The 17,566-nt window shown below is 35.0% G+C and overlaps 5 protein-coding genes across 7 annotated transcripts; 2 read left to right on the top strand and 3 right to left on the bottom strand.

Moving 5' to 3' along the window:
- Positions 1-94: 94 nt before the first annotated feature.
- LOC111208890 lies at positions 95-4,487 on the bottom strand. The gene is made up of 9 exons (XM_022708521.2): positions 2,618-4,487; positions 2,204-2,391; positions 1,825-2,100; positions 1,683-1,741; positions 1,573-1,609; positions 1,401-1,472; positions 1,169-1,319; positions 915-1,091; positions 95-639 (listed from the first exon to the last, which is right to left on the bottom strand). The coding sequence occupies exons 1-9, from the start codon at positions 2,792-2,794 to the stop codon at positions 256-258; spliced, it is 1,521 nt and encodes a 506-aa protein (XP_022564242.1). The 5' UTR covers positions 2,795-4,487; the 3' UTR covers positions 95-255.
- Positions 4,488-4,654: 167 nt separating this feature from the next.
- On the top strand, positions 4,655-5,762 carry LOC111213404 (ADP-ribosylation factor-like protein 8b). 2 transcript variants are annotated; one of them, XM_022715155.2, is made up of 4 exons: positions 4,655-4,835; positions 4,943-5,024; positions 5,109-5,425; positions 5,537-5,762. In XM_022715155.2, the coding sequence occupies exons 1-4, from the start codon at positions 4,798-4,800 to the stop codon at positions 5,652-5,654; spliced, it is 555 nt and encodes a 184-aa protein (XP_022570876.1). In that variant the 5' UTR covers positions 4,655-4,797; the 3' UTR covers positions 5,655-5,762. The 2 variants fall into 2 exon arrangements, with proteins under 2 accessions (XP_022570876.1, XP_022570877.1); XM_022715156.2 differs by having other exon boundaries at positions 4,693-4,835; positions 4,943-5,031.
- Positions 5,763-5,823: 61 nt separating this feature from the next.
- Positions 5,824-7,444, bottom strand: LOC111213405 (telomere repeat-binding factor 2-like). Its single transcript, XM_022715157.2, has 4 exons — positions 7,146-7,444; positions 6,708-6,917; positions 6,546-6,623; positions 5,824-6,454 (listed from the first exon to the last, which is right to left on the bottom strand). Exons 2-4 carry the CDS (start codon positions 6,855-6,857, stop codon positions 6,098-6,100), a joined length of 585 nt encoding a protein of 194 aa, XP_022570878.1. The 5' UTR covers positions 6,858-6,917; positions 7,146-7,444; the 3' UTR covers positions 5,824-6,097.
- Positions 7,445-9,813: 2,369 nt separating this feature from the next.
- Positions 9,814-11,003, top strand: LOC106444819 (NADH dehydrogenase [ubiquinone] iron-sulfur protein 4, mitochondrial). Of its 2 annotated transcripts, XM_013886248.3 has the most exons (5): positions 9,814-10,076; positions 10,167-10,255; positions 10,358-10,487; positions 10,562-10,591; positions 10,743-11,003. In XM_013886248.3, exons 1-5 carry the CDS (start codon positions 9,918-9,920, stop codon positions 10,797-10,799), a joined length of 465 nt encoding a protein of 154 aa, XP_013741702.2. In that variant the 5' UTR covers positions 9,814-9,917; the 3' UTR covers positions 10,800-11,003. The 2 variants fall into 2 exon arrangements, with proteins under 2 accessions (XP_013741702.2, XP_048595474.1); XM_048739517.1 differs by having other exon boundaries at positions 10,358-10,591.
- Positions 11,004-11,427: 424 nt separating this feature from the next.
- LOC106444820 lies at positions 11,428-12,632 on the bottom strand. Its single transcript, XM_013886249.3, has 3 exons — positions 12,233-12,632; positions 11,958-12,133; positions 11,428-11,679 (listed from the first exon to the last, which is right to left on the bottom strand). The coding sequence occupies exons 1-3, from the start codon at positions 12,483-12,485 to the stop codon at positions 11,560-11,562; spliced, it is 549 nt and encodes a 182-aa protein (XP_013741703.2). The 5' UTR covers positions 12,486-12,632; the 3' UTR covers positions 11,428-11,559.
- Positions 12,633-17,566: the final 4,934 nt, after the last annotated feature.

Here is a 17,566-nt window from a genome sequence, read left to right as displayed (position 1 = left end):
TAATGCCATTGGTTCTCCACCTTTCTTCTCTTGCGTTAATTGTTTGTAGATTCAACTAGACAAAATTAAACTTGTCTCGTCTTCAATGGAAACAAATGAAAAAACGTATGGTATGACAAATACTTGTTGAGTCACACTTATTACATGCAAATTTGATACATTTTGTGTCCTGCATACAATTCTTTAAGTACTATTAAACAAAATTAGTAAATACAAAACAAAATCAATGCATATACACACTCACCAGTCACCACTCTATATATTCACTTGTCGTGTTTCTCCAGAAGAAGTTGGATAAATCGAAAACCAAGCAAAACTCTTTCCTTTCTCTTGGAAAGCTTTAGCGAGGAAGAGCAACACCATAACCTTCATGACAAGAGAGAGAGCAAGCATCGATGCCCAAAGCCGATACATGGAAGCCCTAAAGGGTTTACACTGGTTAGAGACGATGCTCGATAACGTGTCTTTCATGTAAAGGCATTGTGTTAGGTTTTGAAGAGACGGCAATATGTCTAGCATCCCTTGAGCTGAGTTGCTGTAAGCATAGACTCTTAGGTAAGCTGCTTCCGGGATGAACTTCCCAGTAATTCTGCAGGTTTCCGGTGGAACTTTGTCGTGGCATGTGAATCTCGAAAGAACCTAAGAACGCAAAGGATATTTTGTTCACTTGTGTCTTACAAAGATAAATCTAACCAAACCGAAGTTCATAAGAGGAACAAAGTCGCACATGGGAAATTGAAATGAATACCAAGTAATATATAAACAAATATGGTTCAATCAATTTATCGTCAATTGGTTTGGTGTTATGTTGTAATCCTATATCTAACTAGATATGGTATTAGAGTCCGATCAATTTACCCAAAACCTGATCCATTATCAGATATTTCTAAATAAATGGATTTAAAGGGCTTTACCTTTGGGAACTCGCCTATTGGAATGGCTCCATTGGAGCAGCGTTGTGGTGTATAGCTGTTAATCTGTTGTCCAGCAAACGGATCACATACCAGTCCAGATTTTGGTATCAGCGATGCAGTATTACTCCGACCAGTCAATGAATAAGACCGCATTGAATCTGCTACTTTTAAGTTTAACTGAAAGAAAAAAACAAATACAAAATCAAGAAATAGAGGATTAATATCTTACAATATTTTGATCGATGATTTTTTACCTCGGTGATGAAATTACGGATCATTGAGCTGACTTCTATTAGGGTTTTATCAGCGTGAAGAGGATCCATGCAAGGGGAAAGACTTGACAATGTATTGTTCTGTGGGTTTTGTACAAAACCACTGAAAGCTGAACAAACGTCTTCTACGAATCTGCATTGAGTGTGAATTGAGGAGTAAGGGTTAATTAGGAGCAAACTTGGAATGCTTCTTTTAGGGTTTGATTAAACTTACGTGTGAAGGAAGAAATCAAAGCCAGTTAGAACCCAACAAAGAGTGGTTAAGATCCAACACAAGAATATCACCCTTTTCAGGAACAAATTAAAACAACATAGAAAAACATGAATGATATTTTTTTCTTACAAACTTAAACAAGAAAATTGTTGAATCGATCTTGATTGCTTACATAATGAATCCAGGATGCCAATGAAGCAAGATAGGAGCTGAGATAGACAAAAAAAAAAATCCATTAAACCCCTATTGTCATAACTTTTAGTGAATCTTAAATGATCTTACCAAAGGCCAGAAGCAGAACAAACAAGCTAGTTGATGCAATCATAAGATGAGTTACATACCTGAGAAACAAAAGAGCAGAACAATGTTGGACTTTGAAACGGAGAAGATCAAAAACAAACACGAGAAGAAGCTATAATGTTACGAGATGTTGATGGCGAGATCAATGGTGGGACTGTTAGTGTGAACAAAGCTTTGAATAAGCAGAGATCCTTTTCTAAGTCGATGGCTAGTGACATTAAGAAGCTGAGTCGTTTTCTGATCGTACGGACGCAACAAGTACTGTATTCTCGTTAGCGATGTTATCACTGTACGTATGTTTCTATCAACATCCTCTCCTGCTTTGTCTATTGTCTCTTTCATCTCCTCTGTTCTGTTCTTCGAGCTCTGGTTCGCTGCTATAACTATCCCTGACGCTGCCCTATTTACATTTATTTATTTATTTATTATTGATATTGTAATTAAACTAAATTAGCTGATCCAACGTAAGTAAATTAAACATGCATGCATGTGCAAAAGCTTACATGGAGAGAAACATGAAGAGGAGGAGAAGTAAGAAGAGAGGAAGATAGTAACGGTCCAGATATGGGCATCGCGTGGAAGAAACGCGTCTTCTTTTGTCGGAGAAAGCTAGGTAAAGTCCAAAACATACGCCGGCAATAAGCAACACTCCGGCGACGGCGTAACCGTGTATTCCTGTAAATGCCGTAGCCTGATATAAATTATATTAACGTTTTGTTAATTAATATTAGTTAATTATGATATTACAAACTATAATAAACATTTATACGTTAACATAACATAAATTCATGCTGCTTTATAATTATACAGCCGACAAAAAAAAGGATTAACATGTTAATTCTCATGTCGACCTAAATGTTAGTCACAAAATGGGAAGGATTTTAAGTTCAAAAAAAAAAATGGGAAGAGAGACTCACTGCCCAGTAATGTTTGTCTCTAACGTCGAAACTTCCGTTGTAATACGTAAAGCTGTTAAGAGGATCACGTCTCTTAAACCTCTCATGATCTCCACCGTTTGATAAACTGGAAACTGCTAGAACCGGAGAAATCACGGCTGTTAAAAGGAGCTGAGATAGGACTCCAATGTTTGTCATGGTGGAGAAGTTGATGATCGAAAATCATGTTACTTATATTTTTATTTATTATTGTTATGTTTTTCTTGTTCGTGTGTTTTGGCTTACTTAGTAAGGTAAGGATAGCTTGTGGCTAGATTGTTCTTAAAAGTTTTGTTTCTTTTTGTTTGTTAAATTGAAGAAAGGAGAGTGATTATAGAGTAACGTATCTGGGGGCATTTTCTGTGGGTTTTTTATTTGACTCTTTCTTTTTTTCTATTGTTTTCCCTTTTGCTAAAAAGGTAAAAAGATCAAACTATACATGATAATAAAGCATGTAGGTAAGAAATATATATAACCAGACTCCTGGTTTGCGACCTGGTGTATATGAGCTCGGCCCAAATGTGTATTACAAAGATTACACATCCATCTCATATGAAAGTGTTTTTGAGATTCTCATTCACATAACACTTGTTTTTTGGTCGTTTTACTAATTTGAATCTTGGATACAATATAGAAAAATATCACATGTTGTTATGTGTTTGTAGACTACTACAGACTCCTAGCATGGCATTTGTTTCATGGATGATGAACCAGGTCGAGACAGTTCTTTCACAAAAATACAGTTTGAATTTGAGAATTTTCCTGACTACGTACATAATAGTTTCAGTGGTTTTAATAGTTTACAATTACTATATTTGTAAATAAAATTCAAAAACCCAATCAGAATCCATCTAGGCCTCTAGACGTGACGTATTCGTCTTGTATAACCTATTACTACCCATGTTCAAAAACTCGGCTAATCGCTGATCGGTTGATCTTAGCCGAACATGAATTACTATTAGACCCTCTTCTAAAACTCGGCCGAGTTGGCGAGTCATTGCCCAGAAAATAGCTGCACGATTGAGTACCGTGGCAAGTTAGTGCAATTCATGAAGTTTACTTGAAAACAACAAGAAAAACAAAGAAATCGATCTAAAATTCGTAAAAATTGGAAGAACCATCGAATTTTTGTTGCAGAAAACCTAATGAAGAAGATGCTAAGTAAATGAAAAATTTACTCCTCATTTAATTTATTTCTAAAAAACTACAAAAATTCCATCACCATGTTCGAACTCGGGTTGCCAGGTAGATAAAACGTACCTTAACTGCTACACCAAGTGAACTTCGAGGAAATTGTTACCAATACGCCATATATAACCAAAAATAAATCGCAGATTAATTCTCGCAAAATTTTGATATTTTTATTTAGTGCTAGTTCCAGCCCGAGCGTTCCTGGAGGAACGCCTAGCGAGTTTCCGAACTGGGGTATAAGACCATGTTTATCGCTGGTTTCTAAGGGGGTTTTACAAAAAAAAAATAGTGGTGGCTCCACAAATCAGCAAAAAAGCGGTAACAAAAGTGATCAAATAAGGATCGACTTGTGTTGGTTTCATGTACTATTCGCGGATCCCACTGACACGTGGCGGCTCACGATTGGTTTCTTTTTTATTTATTTTTTTATTTTTTTGGACCAAAAAAAGCAAAAGAAAGAAAAAATTAAGAAACTCTTAAACCCAATTTAGCGATAATCATATGCTCTTAGACCTATAACCCACATAACAAAACCCATCTAAATTACGAGCTGAAACGGCGCTTATAATCACTGGATCGTGATTAATACGCGCCGCCTTAGCGTGACCTGCACATTCTTAACGATCCAAATTATTCTTTTCCGAACTTTACTCTGTCCCATCGAATCTTTATTCTCATTGGCTAATAACACAGCTCCATGAATTTCGCTCAGTTTCTCCCTAAATCACATCCAAACCGTTAATCTCACAGACCTACACAGATTCAACGGTTCAGATTTCGTGGCTTTTAATTTTAACTAGCCGGCTACTCGTTGTTGACAAAAACAACAAAATCTAGAAGAGAGAGAGAAGCTTCCATTTAGCCTATAGAGAGATCCGTGGAGGATAATTTCTAGCAGACCGACCGATCTGTCGTCTACGAATCTCTGTCTTTGTCGGAACCTTTTGAGTTGTCTGAATCATAAAAAAAAAATGGGTTTGTGGGATGCTTTTCTCAATTGGCTTCGCAGGTTAGTAGTTCCTATTTGAATCCATGTTGGGTCTAATTAGTTGATTAGTTAAGATTAGATGAAAGACAAATATTGAATTAGAGTTTGTTTGTTGAACGATGTTGCAGCCTCTTCTTCAAGCAAGAGATGGAGCTTTCATTGATTGGTCTTCAAAACGCAGGAAAGACTTCACTTGTTAACGTTGTCGCTGTAATAAGTCCGTACCCTTTCCTTTCTATATATATATATTTGTCTTTCACCTCCCTATTGATATGCTCTTTCCTCTTTGTTCAGACCGGTGGGTACAGTGAAGACATGATTCCTACGGTTGGTTTCAACATGAGGAAAGTGACAAAAGGAAGCGTCACCATCAAACTATGGGATCTCGGTGGTCAACCTCGGTTCCGCAGCATGTGGGAGCGTTACTGCCGTTCTGTTTCCGCCATTGTCTATGTGGTTGATGCTGCTGATCCTGATAACCTTGGTGTGTCCAAAAGCGAGCTTCATGATTTGTTGAGCAAGACGTCGCTTAGTGGTATCCCTCTTCTTGTCCTTGGTAACAAAATAGACAAGCCTGGAGCTTTGTCTAAAGATGACTTAACCGAGGAGATGTAAGTCTTTTTTTAAACCTGAAGAAACACACAACAATAAGGCTTGGCCTTGGCCTTTTTAGCTTCTAGATTCTGATATGATGATGTTTTCTCTTCATTGTTTTGCTATAGGGAGCTCAAGTCGTTTACGGATAGAGAAGTCTGTTGCTTCATGATATCTTGCAAGAACTCTACCAACATTGATCAAGTGATTGATTGGCTTGTTAAGCACTCCAAGTCAGCTAGCTAAACAGAACCCTTTTGCAAGCTCTTGATCTTTTCTCAGTCTTCCTGTGCTCTGTATATTAGATTTTGATTGGTTTTCTTCTTCTTAAGCAATGAGATTCACCTTCTTTCAGAGCCGTATTTTATCAGTTTTATGAGTTAATTACATAATGTGAAAGAATTAAAACAGAAAATAAGCAGATCAATCTACAAACAGAAACTAAAGACTCAGTTTTTTACAGAATCTCAGAGTTAAGAACATTACATATGATCAAACTGAGGATTTACTACTGACCAAAAAAGAGAGAGCACACATAGGTATTGAAAGCTTTTGAGTTCTCTGGAGGTGATGAGATAATCACATGATTTCAAAACCTAAACTTTTGAAATAAGAAACCATTAATGGTTTGACTATATATATAAGGGATTGCTCTGTTATATAGAGCTTTCCCATAATGGCTTCTGTTTTTACCAAGTGTGATTACTGATCCTGAACTTCAAAGCTTTCACGGCTGCCTTTGCATATATCTGAGCAGCTTCAGCTTCGGCTTCAGCTTTGTCTGCTTCTTTCGCTGCTTCTTCAGCCTCTGTGATCGCAAACTCTGCCTCTGCAACTGCTCTTGCAGCGGTTTCTGCAGCTTCTTTTGCTGTCATGCCTTTTATCATAAATACCTCTTCGTCTGCTCTGGACTTGGTGAGAATGTTAGCTCCATTCCCCTTGGGTCTTGGTGAGTTGTTGTTTCCTTCTTCTATACAGAGTTGAGAAGACTTGTGTCTTGCTCCTGCGCTAGTGAAATTAGTAGAGAACCTGTACTTGTGCTTTATCTGAAAGTGAGAGAACAAGAGCCGAGTAAGCACTTGAAAATGCTGAGAGTGTAATGAAAGTGTTTGTGTATTCATGTGTTTACCTTGACTAATGGTCCATTTGATGAGCAAGTTTAGCCTTCTTCCGTGAACCCCACAACGCAGTCACACTTATGTTTCTCCACTTGTCCTGTTACGCTATTGAACTATCACATGACTAGTCCCAAACACGCAATCACAAAACTCAAAGAAAAGCAGAACTCTTTAGGTGTACCTTGAGATCGACATTAGAGCGAGACTTGAGAACTGAGCTAAAGTGAGGATCGGAGAGAATAGTACGCCACTTGCCAGTGCCATGCTTAAGAACACCAGCTTTAAGGGCTGCTTCTTCCTCCGGTGTCCACTTCTGCTTTGGCGCACCCATTTGAACAACTCTCTCAACAAACTTAAAAAGTTTTATATTTTTCTCTCTTTTTTTATTTTTCTGCAAAGAGATGAAAAACACCACAAAACGATTAAAACTATGTACAAAGAGGATCAAAGTTTTCAAATTTAACAAAGCCAAAACATTTATCGAGTACATCAAATCAACGAGAGGTTTCTAAACCAAAAGAGGATCAAATCCAGTGATTTATTTAACCAACAAGAAAGAAAATCAATCAACAACGTTCAGACACATCACAAGCAAAATCACGCAATACAAATGTTATACCAAAAATCAAATGCGACGATCCGAGACAACCCAGAGAAGAGAAAGAAGACAAAAGAAAAAACGATAATTAAGGAAGGAAGAAGCAAACGGAACCAAAGGAGAGTTCTTTTTTGGGTGATGAAAGGTTATTCTTCGAGTAGAAGATGTGTCATATGGATCAAATGTGATTTCGCTTAATAAACGAACGAAGAAGAAGAAGAAGATCAGAGAGTAACCCACAAAGATGAATTATCCATACAAATGAACCAAAAATTAAGCTTTCTTTTGTATCAAAACTTAAGCCTTTTTTTATTTCTCAGTATTCACCAATTTGCCTTAAGTTATAAACAACTAGGTCCTTGTCCGCGCTACGCGCGGATAGTATTTTAATTTTTTTTTTATATTTTTATACTATTATGTCAATTGTTTAGTTTTATAAAATGTTATGTTTTTACTGTAAATTTGGAATTAAAAATCTAATTTTTCCTTACTATAAAGTAAGTTAATTTTTTTGAATCTTACCACAACATATTATACATGAAGAGAATATAGTTGGTCTTTATATTCTTATTTGCTGTAATATTGAAAATTTTGATGATTTGTTTAAATGGTTTTTTTTAATTATATATTTTAAGATTGATTTTTCGTGACTACATTCTATAATTGTCTAAAAAAAATTGTTTGTCCCATATAGACATCCACATAAATATGAACTTCTTATAAATTTGTTCATTGGAATATTTAGTTTCACTTTCAACTTTATTCTCTTTTTTGGCACCCTCATGCTAACTTGTGGGGCTAGCCAACTTGGTGCAAAAGGGTTTACAAAAGCTGATCGAGATGCGCGTGATCGGACACCTTTTGCTAGGCTATTCGTACAGAATTTTAAAGATCTAAGAATATAAGCAATAGAAAGTTCAGAAAATTATTTAGATACAGCATGTATTTCGTCTAGCTCTGAGTCCAAAGCAGGCCAGTCTTCCTCCTTTTGAATGAGTATAACCAGTTGTTCACAGTTGATTGAAAAACCATCTCTTTGTGTCCAAACTTCAGTATCACTTGCATTGCCCATAGCAAACCTTCAGCTTCCGCTTGCAGTGGTGATTTGGTGCGTGTATATTGGCCCTTGCTCAAAACAGCATTGGAAAGTCACCATCTATTAACACAAAGCCAAGTTCATATATATCTCTTTCATTTTATTCAGGATGTCTAGCAAGAGCGTTTCTTTGCGGAGGAACAGTTGTGTCCGTTACTTCAACTCCCATATCAATCTCCATAATCTCGTCTATACGTTGAGATATCCTCCAACAATCTACTTCAATTTTATTCGCTAATGGAAAATACATAATTCCTACGACACTATTAATTATTGTTTTTTTTTGTAACACCGATACGACAAACTTATGTTTGATTTAACAAAACTCTTATTTTAATTTTGTATTAAAGAATCAATCATATTTCATATTATCCATAATTTTAGTAAATTTGCTTATTTGTCATGTTTTTATTAGGTTTTAGCTAAGTCATTGATTTATTATTTATTTTTAGCTAAGTCACTAATTTATTAATTAAAAAAATACCCTTAATTAATATTATATATATATTAAAAAATAAATTTTATTTTAGTAATATTAAATTTCTATTTTATATTAAAATTTAGTTAGTTTTTCTTATTTTTCATATTTTATTAGGTTTTAGACTTTTAGATAGGTTATTGATTTATTATTAAGTTCTAAGTGATTCGCTAATGTGTTAATTAAAACAATACCCTTAATGAATTTTATATATAATTAAAAAAGAATTTTATTTTAATCATATAAAATTTATATGTTATATTAATATTAAATAATTGATTCTAAAATAATATAATAAAATTATCAAAAATTGAAAAATAAGATAATTTTTATATATATTTTGTTGCTATCTGAAAACAATATTTTTATTATAAAAGTTAAGAAGATACAAAAAATTATAGTTAAATATTATTCAAGAAAAAAACATTTATATAAAGATATTTTCTAAACTATTTCTAAGATATGAGTGTTTTAAAAAATTTAACACAGGATGTTTAGAACACGGGATTATGCTTATGAGAGAGTGGCTCGGGAATAGGCTTCGAAATGGGTCGAATGGGCTCCGAAAATAGCTTATTTTTTTTAACTCAAACTCAAGTCCGGATGACATGGCATCTTGATTGGTTCACAATATTTTGCCTATGTGGCAAGGCTTAGAAAGTAGGGATTTAGTCCCTTTTATATAGTAGGATTATCAAAGAGCACCTTTTGAATAAACAAACATTTTTTTATACATATATATAGGTTTCGAATGTTACGAACCGTTCCGCCCCGCACTGCAGTTAACAGTAACAAAAATTTCTACATATATCATATATCTATACGTTTTTATAACTGTTAAAACCGCACCGCAGTTAAACCGCTTGTCCCGCACCGCTTAAACCGCAGTTACCATTCGGAGCTATAATGATGACTATATAAATTTTAAATTCAAAAAAACCTCATTATTTGAGATACATCAAAGATAAATTGTACACTGGTCATAAGTTTGTTTGTGTGTTATGTTAGTACTATAAACCAAAATTCATAATTCATATATTAGCATTTAATTTGTGAAGGAAATAATAGGTGGGAGTATTGTGGAGATTTATATAATAGTAAGACAGATAGGATAATTTATAAATTGTTCGATGGCTGAAATGAAAATTCACCATTCTATAATAATATAAAAATTAGTAAGAGAGTTGTTTCCAGAGATTTCTCCATTTTGCGTGACACGATGGCGCTTCGTGCTACTCAATCGACTGGCCGTATCGCGGCGGCGACGCTACGGCGTGTAGCTCGACCTTTATCAACGGACGCGGTGGTGGAATCGGATTACAAGCGTGGGGAGATCGGTAAGGTCTCGGGAATCCCAGAGGAGCATCTTTCCCGCAAGGTAAAAGCTAAAAGCATTCGAATTTATTGAATTAGTCTTTTTTTTTTTTTTTGGGGGAGAAATTGAGATAGATGGGGTGATCTTTGGCAGGTGATAATATACTCACCAGCTAGAACTGCGACTCAGCAAGGATCTGGCAAACTTGGCAAATGGAAGATCAACTTCCTCTCCACCTTAAAGTATCTTCCTTCAATCTATTTTTGTTTTGTTTTGTAATTAACTTAAAAAAAAAAAAAAAAGATAATCTGTGGATTCACCGAGTCTTATGATATGTTTGTTAGGTGGGAGAATCCATTGATGGGATGGACTTCTACAGGTGACCCTTATGCCAATGTCGGTGACTCCGCTCTTTCTTTTGATTCTGAGGATGCTGCCAAGTCCTTTGCTGAGCGTCATGGCTGGGATTATACTGTATGTTTCCTTCTTTGTTATATGTTTTTTTATATTTTTATGAGAGTGTGTCACGTTCCTGAGTCTCATGGCAGGTCAAGAAACCCAAAACGCCACTACTGAAGGTTAGTATCTATCTTTTTTTTTTTAGCTAATTCCACTGGATGTTGATTTGTTTTTTTTTTAACTCATCATCATACTGCTCATCACGCTAGTGCATAATATGAAGAGACATGTTACTTATGATGGTTGTTCTCATCTAACCATAAACTGCAGCCCAAGTCTTACTCGGACAACTTCAAGTGGAAAGGCAATCCTCAGCCTGAGAAGTGATGATGATCTTACATCTTCTTCTTCCTCCATTTCTCGGAGCAAAAGGAGAGACCTCATTTGATAAATAAAAAGAAAGCTCTCATGGTTTCTTTCTTTTATTTTTTAGCATCTGTGAGCTTTTTCTCTGAACTAATATTATCCATGGTTGGATTCTTTCCGTATGTTTCCTTATCATAACAATAATATGACGATTGATTAAACATTCTTCTGATGTTTCATCAAGATTTCTGGTCAAATCAATCTTCTCAATAGTTTTGGTCTCGTTTAATTGAAAGAAAGAGAGGGTCAATAAGATACCCCTAAGGTCGATTATTAATGAAGCTGAAAATGATTTGAGCCGTTAATTACGTTACGATGAACTGCCTAAGGTCTTCATAGCTATGATGATTTTAAACAAACTACCTTTACCATTGAAGGTATCGAATTTTTTGTATGGCTTAACCATCCAATAATCACCGTTTGGTTAAAACAGCTTAAACACTTATCATTTGGTTAGTTGCCCGGTGGGTTGCGCCTAACATCTTATCATTGCATGTATCGAAAACTTTATGATATTACGTGAAAACTTTACGATAAATCTCGTTCGAGAATACTCATAAAAAAATCTCAAATGTTTAAAACGTTAAAGTTTGTTGAAAATATTTATTGAGACTGGATCTTCAATAAAGCATCTATGATAAATAACATCGCTTTACACATTAACTTTCAATGTTGTCGGATAGTGCTTTAAAAATATCTATATGCTTTTAAAAGAGTTCTCTCATGAGGATCCAAACTCCGGAATGCTATGCAAAGCTGGCCTCCACCCACCACCACCTCTTCCTCTTCCTCCTCCGTGACTCGTCCTCATAACACCGTCTCCATCGACTTCTCCGTTAACCTACAACAGACGGTCGAGTTAAATCAAGCATCCGTAGGGACAAGAATAGTTTAACATGTCTTAGACCAAATCTATGCATGTGAAAGATGTGCATTGGCATATATGGTCAAGTGACCCCTTAAAAGTCTTACAAAAATATTGCATGATCCAAACTAAAACATTTAATTAAAACCTACTTCAAATATTCTACATGACCCTATAGAAATTTTTTTTACAACTACTGAGCCAGTCATTAAAAAATTATAATGATCAAGGTAGAGCATGGACATGTGACTTACATTAGCCCCATCTTTTTTTTGATCCGGATCCATATTCGGATTCGGGTTGACCCGACCCATCTCCTGATCAGTCTTCTTTCTAGGTTTCTTCTTCTTCTTCAACTCAAGCCCTCCTCCTTCTTTCAATAGCTTCCCAAGCTTTACACATTTCTTCGTCGCAAACTCGTTCAAAACCTCTGCATATATATATTCATGAACACTTTTAATAAAAGATTTAATTATATGAAACACGAAGGACAAAAACAGAGAGATCAAATGTGTGTATGTATGTATACCTTCAAAGCTGACGAGACGGTAAACATGTCCGATGAGTAAAGTGTCGTCAGGACGAAGGAGCTTGAGCTGCTTCAACGGCGATCCTTTGTCGTTCTTTAACGTCGGTGACGTGACCACCACCGCAACGTAATGACCGGGATTGGATCTCATGACGTCGCTTGCTTTCACCGACCAGTAAATCCTCTCCACCTTGTTCTCCGCCGGGTGATGGATCAATACCGTCGCTGCCTCCGCCGCTTGACAATTCCCCATTTCTTGATATCTTACGCAATATCTCTTGTTGGGTTATTGTCTGAAAGTGAAGTATATAAAGAAGAGACGAGCGTTATGTTGTGTTTTAATAAATAGTGACGTCGGATTTTTTTTTGTCCTTTGGAATTGTCAGATTTGACAAAGAGGAAGAATATAAAAGAAAACAGAGATAAATTTGTAAATTAAAGATGTCGACAGAGATTAAGCAAAGAGATTATTAAATAAAGAGGTTGGAGGATGGTAGAAATATTTATTATATCTTGAATTCTAATGATGATGACAGATTAACTTATTTTGTAGTATGAGAGATTAATAAATGTTGTTAAGGATCTTGCATATCGTAACGAGTGAATTGATTGCTTAATTCTCTTGAATTATTAAGTTGACCAGAGTTTATGACATTATGGTATATAATTTATAACTAAAATTATTTGTAAATTTAATAACGAACCATGTTTTTAGCTTTTGCAAATGATATTCTACAGTTTTATTTTATAGAGGGCATGTTTTGTGGTTTGATAATTAATCTGAAATATTTATTGAATGAATATTCATGTGAACATTAGAAACTTAAATGTTATGAAACACTCACGTAAATACGTAATCATAGCATTTGTGTTTCGATTGACAACGTGGTACTGGTACACAACGCGGTCAATGTAACCATCGAACGAAATGATAAGAAGCTGGTCACTACTTTTAACTTAAATCGTACTACTATTTCACTAGTATTGAACTGTTCATTTTGAAGCGTAATGCTATGTTAAGTCATTTATGAGATGATTTGGACTTTTCACGTTACTTAAAGAACTTTCACTAATCCCCAAGTAAAACCGAATTTTGGAAATAAATGTATAGTAAATGCTGTTCCAGATTCTACAAAGGAAGCGTGTTGATTTGGAGTTAAGGTGAGACAGTGAGACAGAGGTATGATGTAGGGTTCGAATGGTAAAAGCAGTTCAAGCGGTGCAGATCAAGCAGAACATGCAGATCAAGCAGATTAAGAGCAGATCATGCAGATTAAGCAGATCATGTGGGAGAAAGGCAGATCAACGGTTGAATTGGTCCAACCATATTTTAAATTTAAATTTTACATTAAATTAATTAATTATATATATATATATGTATATATATATATAAGTACAGCTACAAAATTATTCTCATGCAATTTTATCATGGGATTTTTGCAAAATTGACCTACAACTTAAAGTCAAACACAAAACTAACCTCCCTTTTTTTTGAAAATTGGTTTTGCCCTATTCACCCCACAAGTTCATATAATTTACGAAAATGCCATCAATTTTTTTTTCTTTTTTTTTTCGAAAATGACATTTTTACTCTCTCACCCTCATCATCTTCAAGTAATTACAAGATTGCCATTGTCATCAATACCACAACCACCATGAACAACCAATTTGAAGCTCTTAATGCTCCCAAAATCGATTTACCCTTCTTCTTTTTCCATTCTTGTGAACTAAACACAACATATCTCTCAATTTCTCTCCACAATGAGCTAAAAAAACCCAAGATTTTGATTCTAAATTTTTTATGGTTCATAGAGTCATAGAAGCTAACAATTATGGGTGGGTGACTTTCGTTTGTGATTCTGTGTGCTTGGAGAAGCCTTATGTATGCTAAGGAACTTATCTCACCAATTTAAGGTATGACATCGAGTTTTTTTCCAGATCTGTTCGTCAGACGACTTACTTGGGAAGTCGTCTGGCTGTAGACGACTTACCTTTCAGTCGTCTGGCTGTAGACGACTTACCTGGAAGTCGTCTGGTCAACGCAGAGGTTATTTTTACAATTGACTTTGAAATCTGTAACCTGAGACGACTGAAAGTTAAGTCGTCTACTATTGTTTGGATTCAAAAAAAATTCCAAAGAACCTAGACGACTTACATTTCAGTCGTCATAGGTTAGTTTTGCATTTGACTGGATAATTTCAGAAGTTTGACTTCCCCAGACGACTTACATTTCAGTTGTCTGGCGAAAATTAAAATAATAATATTTTTTTAAAAGTAGACGACTTAAAGTTAAGTCGTCATAGGTTAGTTTTGCAATTGAAAAAAAAAACTTCAAGATTTAATTATATACAGACGACTTATAATTCAGTCGTCCACGAGACGACTGAAATGTAAGTCGTCTAGGATTTACGAGGTTTGACCAGAATCTCGGAAAAAAGTCCTGGACGACTTACAATTAAGTCGTCTGGTGGACGACTGAATTATAAGTCGTCTGTGTATAATTAAATCTTGAAGTTTTTTTTTTCAATTGCAAAACTAACCTATGACGACTTAACTTTAAGTCGTCTACTTTTAAAAAAATATTATTATTTTAATTTTCACTAGACGACTGAAATGTAAGTCGTCCAAAAAGTCAAACTTCTGAAATAATCCAGTCAAATGCAAAACTAACCTCTGACGACTGAAATGTAAGTCGTCTAGCTTTTTTGGAGTTTTTTTTTTAACCAAACAATAGTAGACGACTTAACTTTCAGTCGTCCGAAATAACAGATTTCAAAGTCAATTGCAAAAATAACCTCTGCGTTGACCAGACGACATATAGTTTAGTCGTCTAGACAACTTAGATTGAAGTCGTCCGCGTCTTCTCCACTAGTTTTTAAGTCTTCTACGTTAGTTTTTGAATAACTTGTATTTTTAAGAATGATAAGTAACTTCAAGATATGTAAAACTCATATTTACAAAATATGTTCTCTCCCTTAGTTTTACTAAATTTGACTAAGTTTTTCAATGCAAACTTATAAAAAATATGATATGCTTTGACTAGTTACTATTGTTTGTTTCCATCTCTTACCAACATTCTTGTTTATTATGATGAGAAAAAGGCCATTGGAGTTTATTATTGCATATGAGAGATCCAAAGATAAGAAAAAGGCTACTGAAGTCTATTATTTCATTGATTTGTAAATGTGTAAACACATTGTTAGCACATTTAATACATCTTGGAAAATATTATTACTGATTTTACAAAAAATTCACAACTAAAAGAGTATACATGCAATTCACAACTTGAGTAGATGAGTAGACAAGACCAGACAACTTGAGTAGATGAGTAGACAAGACCAGACAACTTTTAAGAAGTCCAGATGACTTCTAAGAAGTCCAGACGACTTCCAGGAAGTTCAGACGACTTTTAGGAAGTCCAGACGACTTCCAGACGACTTTACAGGAAGTCCAGACGACTTTACAGGAAGTCCAGACGACTTTACAGGAAGTCCAGACGACTTCCAGACGACTTTACAGGAAGTCCAGACGACTTTACAGGAAGTCCAGACGACTTCCAGACGACTTCCAGATGACTTTACAGGAAGTCCAGACGACTTTTAGGAAGTCCAGACGACTTCCAGACGACTTCCAGACGACTAACAAGTAAGTCGTCCCAAAAGTCTTCCAGATCTGAAAAACCTGCATATTAAATCCAGATCTGAAAAACCTGCATATTCAAAAACGTTCAAATGGCTTAAAAACAGAAAAAATGAATGGAAGATTAGATAAATCTACCTTTATAGAACACACAAAAATACATATCTAAAAATAATAGATCTACCTTTAAATTAGTGGAAGATGAGTACCATCTAATTAAAAACCTGCAAAAAAAAAAATAGATTAGTAACAAAGACATGAGACAAAATTGAAAAATTCATATAAAGTTTGGTGTTTTCAAGTCAAAGAGATTAAAGTGGGTTTGGAGAGTTTTAGTTTGGGAAAAAAGTAAGAACTTTATACAACAAGAAGTTACCAAATGAAGAAAAATCAGACATAAGAACTTACCAAAACGCTCAGAAAAATCCAGACGACTTCCTAGAAGTCCAGACGACTTCCTGGAAGTCTAGACGACTTCCTGGAAGTCCAGACGACTTCCTGGAAGTCCAGACGACTTCCTGGAAGTCCAGACGACTTCCAAGAAGTCCAGACGACTTCCAGACGACTTCCAGACGACTTCCAGACGACTTCCAGACGACTAACACGTAAGTCGTCCCAGAAGTCTTCCAGATCTGAAAAACCTGCACATCAAATCCAGATCTGAAAAACCTGCATATCCAAAAACGTTCAAATGACTTAAAAATAGAAAAAATGAGTGGAAGATTAGATAAATCTACATTTATAGAACACACAAAAATACATATCTAAAATTAATAGATCTACCTCTAAATTAGTGGAAGATGAGTACCACTTGATTAAAAACCTGTAAAAGAGATAGATTAGTAAGAAATACATGAGACAAAACTGAAAAATTCATATAAAGTTTGGTGTTTTCAAGTCAAAGAGATTAGAGAGAGGTTGGAGAGTTTTAGAATGATGAACATTACATTTTTGTTGCAGCCATTTGAGAGGAGGAGAGAGAATGTGTAAATTTTTCTTTATATAGGGAGGCAAAAAATCTAATTAGGTTAAATATTTTTGACTCAGACGACTTCCTGGACGACTTACATTTCAGTCGTCTGGTGAAGAAATTAAAACAGACGACTTACATGTAAGTCGTCCAGAAGAGTTTAATATTTTTAGCGGGAAATTAAATATTTTTAGTGGGAAACTAAAATAGAAGACTTTCCAGACGACTTACAAGTAAATCGTCTGGACGACTTACAAGTAAGTCGTCTGGACGACTGAAATATACGTCGTCCGGGTAAATTATTCAACAGACGACTGAAATATAAGTCGTCCACACCCTAAACATAACCCCTAAACTTAATTATCTAATTAAACACTTCATAAAACCAAATCAAACTTGAAAAGTGTTTACTATACACAGAAATAAACACATATAAGTGAAAACTAATTTCTGAAAAAAACATTTTAGTTTTCCAAAATCTAACCCTAACAATCCATACAATACTACAACATATGTTTGCCAAACTCCTAAACCAAAGTATTTCATGATTCACTACTTCCACTCATCTATCTTCAAAACAAATCAATTTTATCATATCTTAATTTATATCACTTAAAACTGTTTATAATTACTTGATTTTTATTTTTCACGCATCAAAATATTTTTTACAAGATTTATAAATTATTTTTAAAATAAGCTGGTACCAGACGACTGAAACTTCAGTC

Source organism: Brassica napus, chromosome A9, assembly GCF_020379485.1.
Source record: "Brassica napus cultivar Da-Ae chromosome A9, Da-Ae, whole genome shotgun sequence".
Taxonomy (NCBI): Eukaryota; Viridiplantae; Streptophyta; class Magnoliopsida; order Brassicales; family Brassicaceae; genus Brassica; species Brassica napus.
The sequence above is the reverse complement of the archived record's forward strand: the minus strand, read 5'-3'. Positions and strand labels throughout refer to the sequence as shown.

Bases quoted from the DNA above. Each gene is read 5' to 3' on its own strand.
- LOC111208890 (XM_022708521.2), bottom strand. From the start codon at position 2,794: ATGACAAACATTGGAGTCCTATCTCAGCTCCTTTTAACAGCCGTGATT. The intron at 1,610-1,682 runs GTAAGATCATTT...TGTCTATCTCAG, and splicing joins TGTTCTGCTTCTGGCCTTTG to CTCCTATCTTGCTTCATTGG. The intron at 640-914 runs GTAAAGCCCTTT...TTGCGTTCTTAG, and splicing joins CAATAGGCGAGTTCCCAAAG to GTTCTTTCGAGATTCACATG.
- LOC111213404 (XM_022715155.2), top strand. From the start codon at position 4,798: ATGGGTTTGTGGGATGCTTTTCTCAATTGGCTTCGCAG. The intron at 4,836-4,942 runs GTTAGTAGTTCC...ACGATGTTGCAG, and splicing joins TTTCTCAATTGGCTTCGCAG to CCTCTTCTTCAAGCAAGAGA. The intron at 5,025-5,108 runs GTAATAAGTCCG...CTCTTTGTTCAG, and splicing joins CACTTGTTAACGTTGTCGCT to ACCGGTGGGTACAGTGAAGA.
- LOC111213405 (XM_022715157.2), bottom strand. From the start codon at position 6,857: ATGGGTGCGCCAAAGCAGAAGTGGACACCGGAGGAAGAAGCAGCCCTT. The intron at 6,624-6,707 runs GTACACCTAAAG...ATAGCGTAACAG, and splicing joins GCTCTAATGTCGATCTCAAG to GACAAGTGGAGAAACATAAG. The intron at 6,455-6,545 runs TAGTCAAGGTAA...TCTCACTTTCAG, and splicing joins TTGCTCATCAAATGGACCAT to ATAAAGCACAAGTACAGGTT.
- LOC106444819 (XM_048739517.1), top strand. From the start codon at position 9,918: ATGGCGCTTCGTGCTACTCAATCGACTGGCCGTATCGCGGCGGCGACG. The intron at 10,077-10,166 runs GTAAAAGCTAAA...GATCTTTGGCAG, and splicing joins AGGAGCATCTTTCCCGCAAG to GTGATAATATACTCACCAGC. The intron at 10,256-10,357 runs GTATCTTCCTTC...TATGTTTGTTAG, and splicing joins AACTTCCTCTCCACCTTAAA to GTGGGAGAATCCATTGATGG.
- LOC106444820 (XM_013886249.3), bottom strand. From the start codon at position 12,485: ATGGGGAATTGTCAAGCGGCGGAGGCAGCGACGGTATTGATCCATCAC. The intron at 12,134-12,232 runs GTATACATACAT...ATATATATGCAG, and splicing joins CCGTCTCGTCAGCTTTGAAG to AGGTTTTGAACGAGTTTGCG. The intron at 11,680-11,957 runs GTAAGTCACATG...CGTCTGTTGTAG, and splicing joins AAAAAAAAGATGGGGCTAAT to GTTAACGGAGAAGTCGATGG.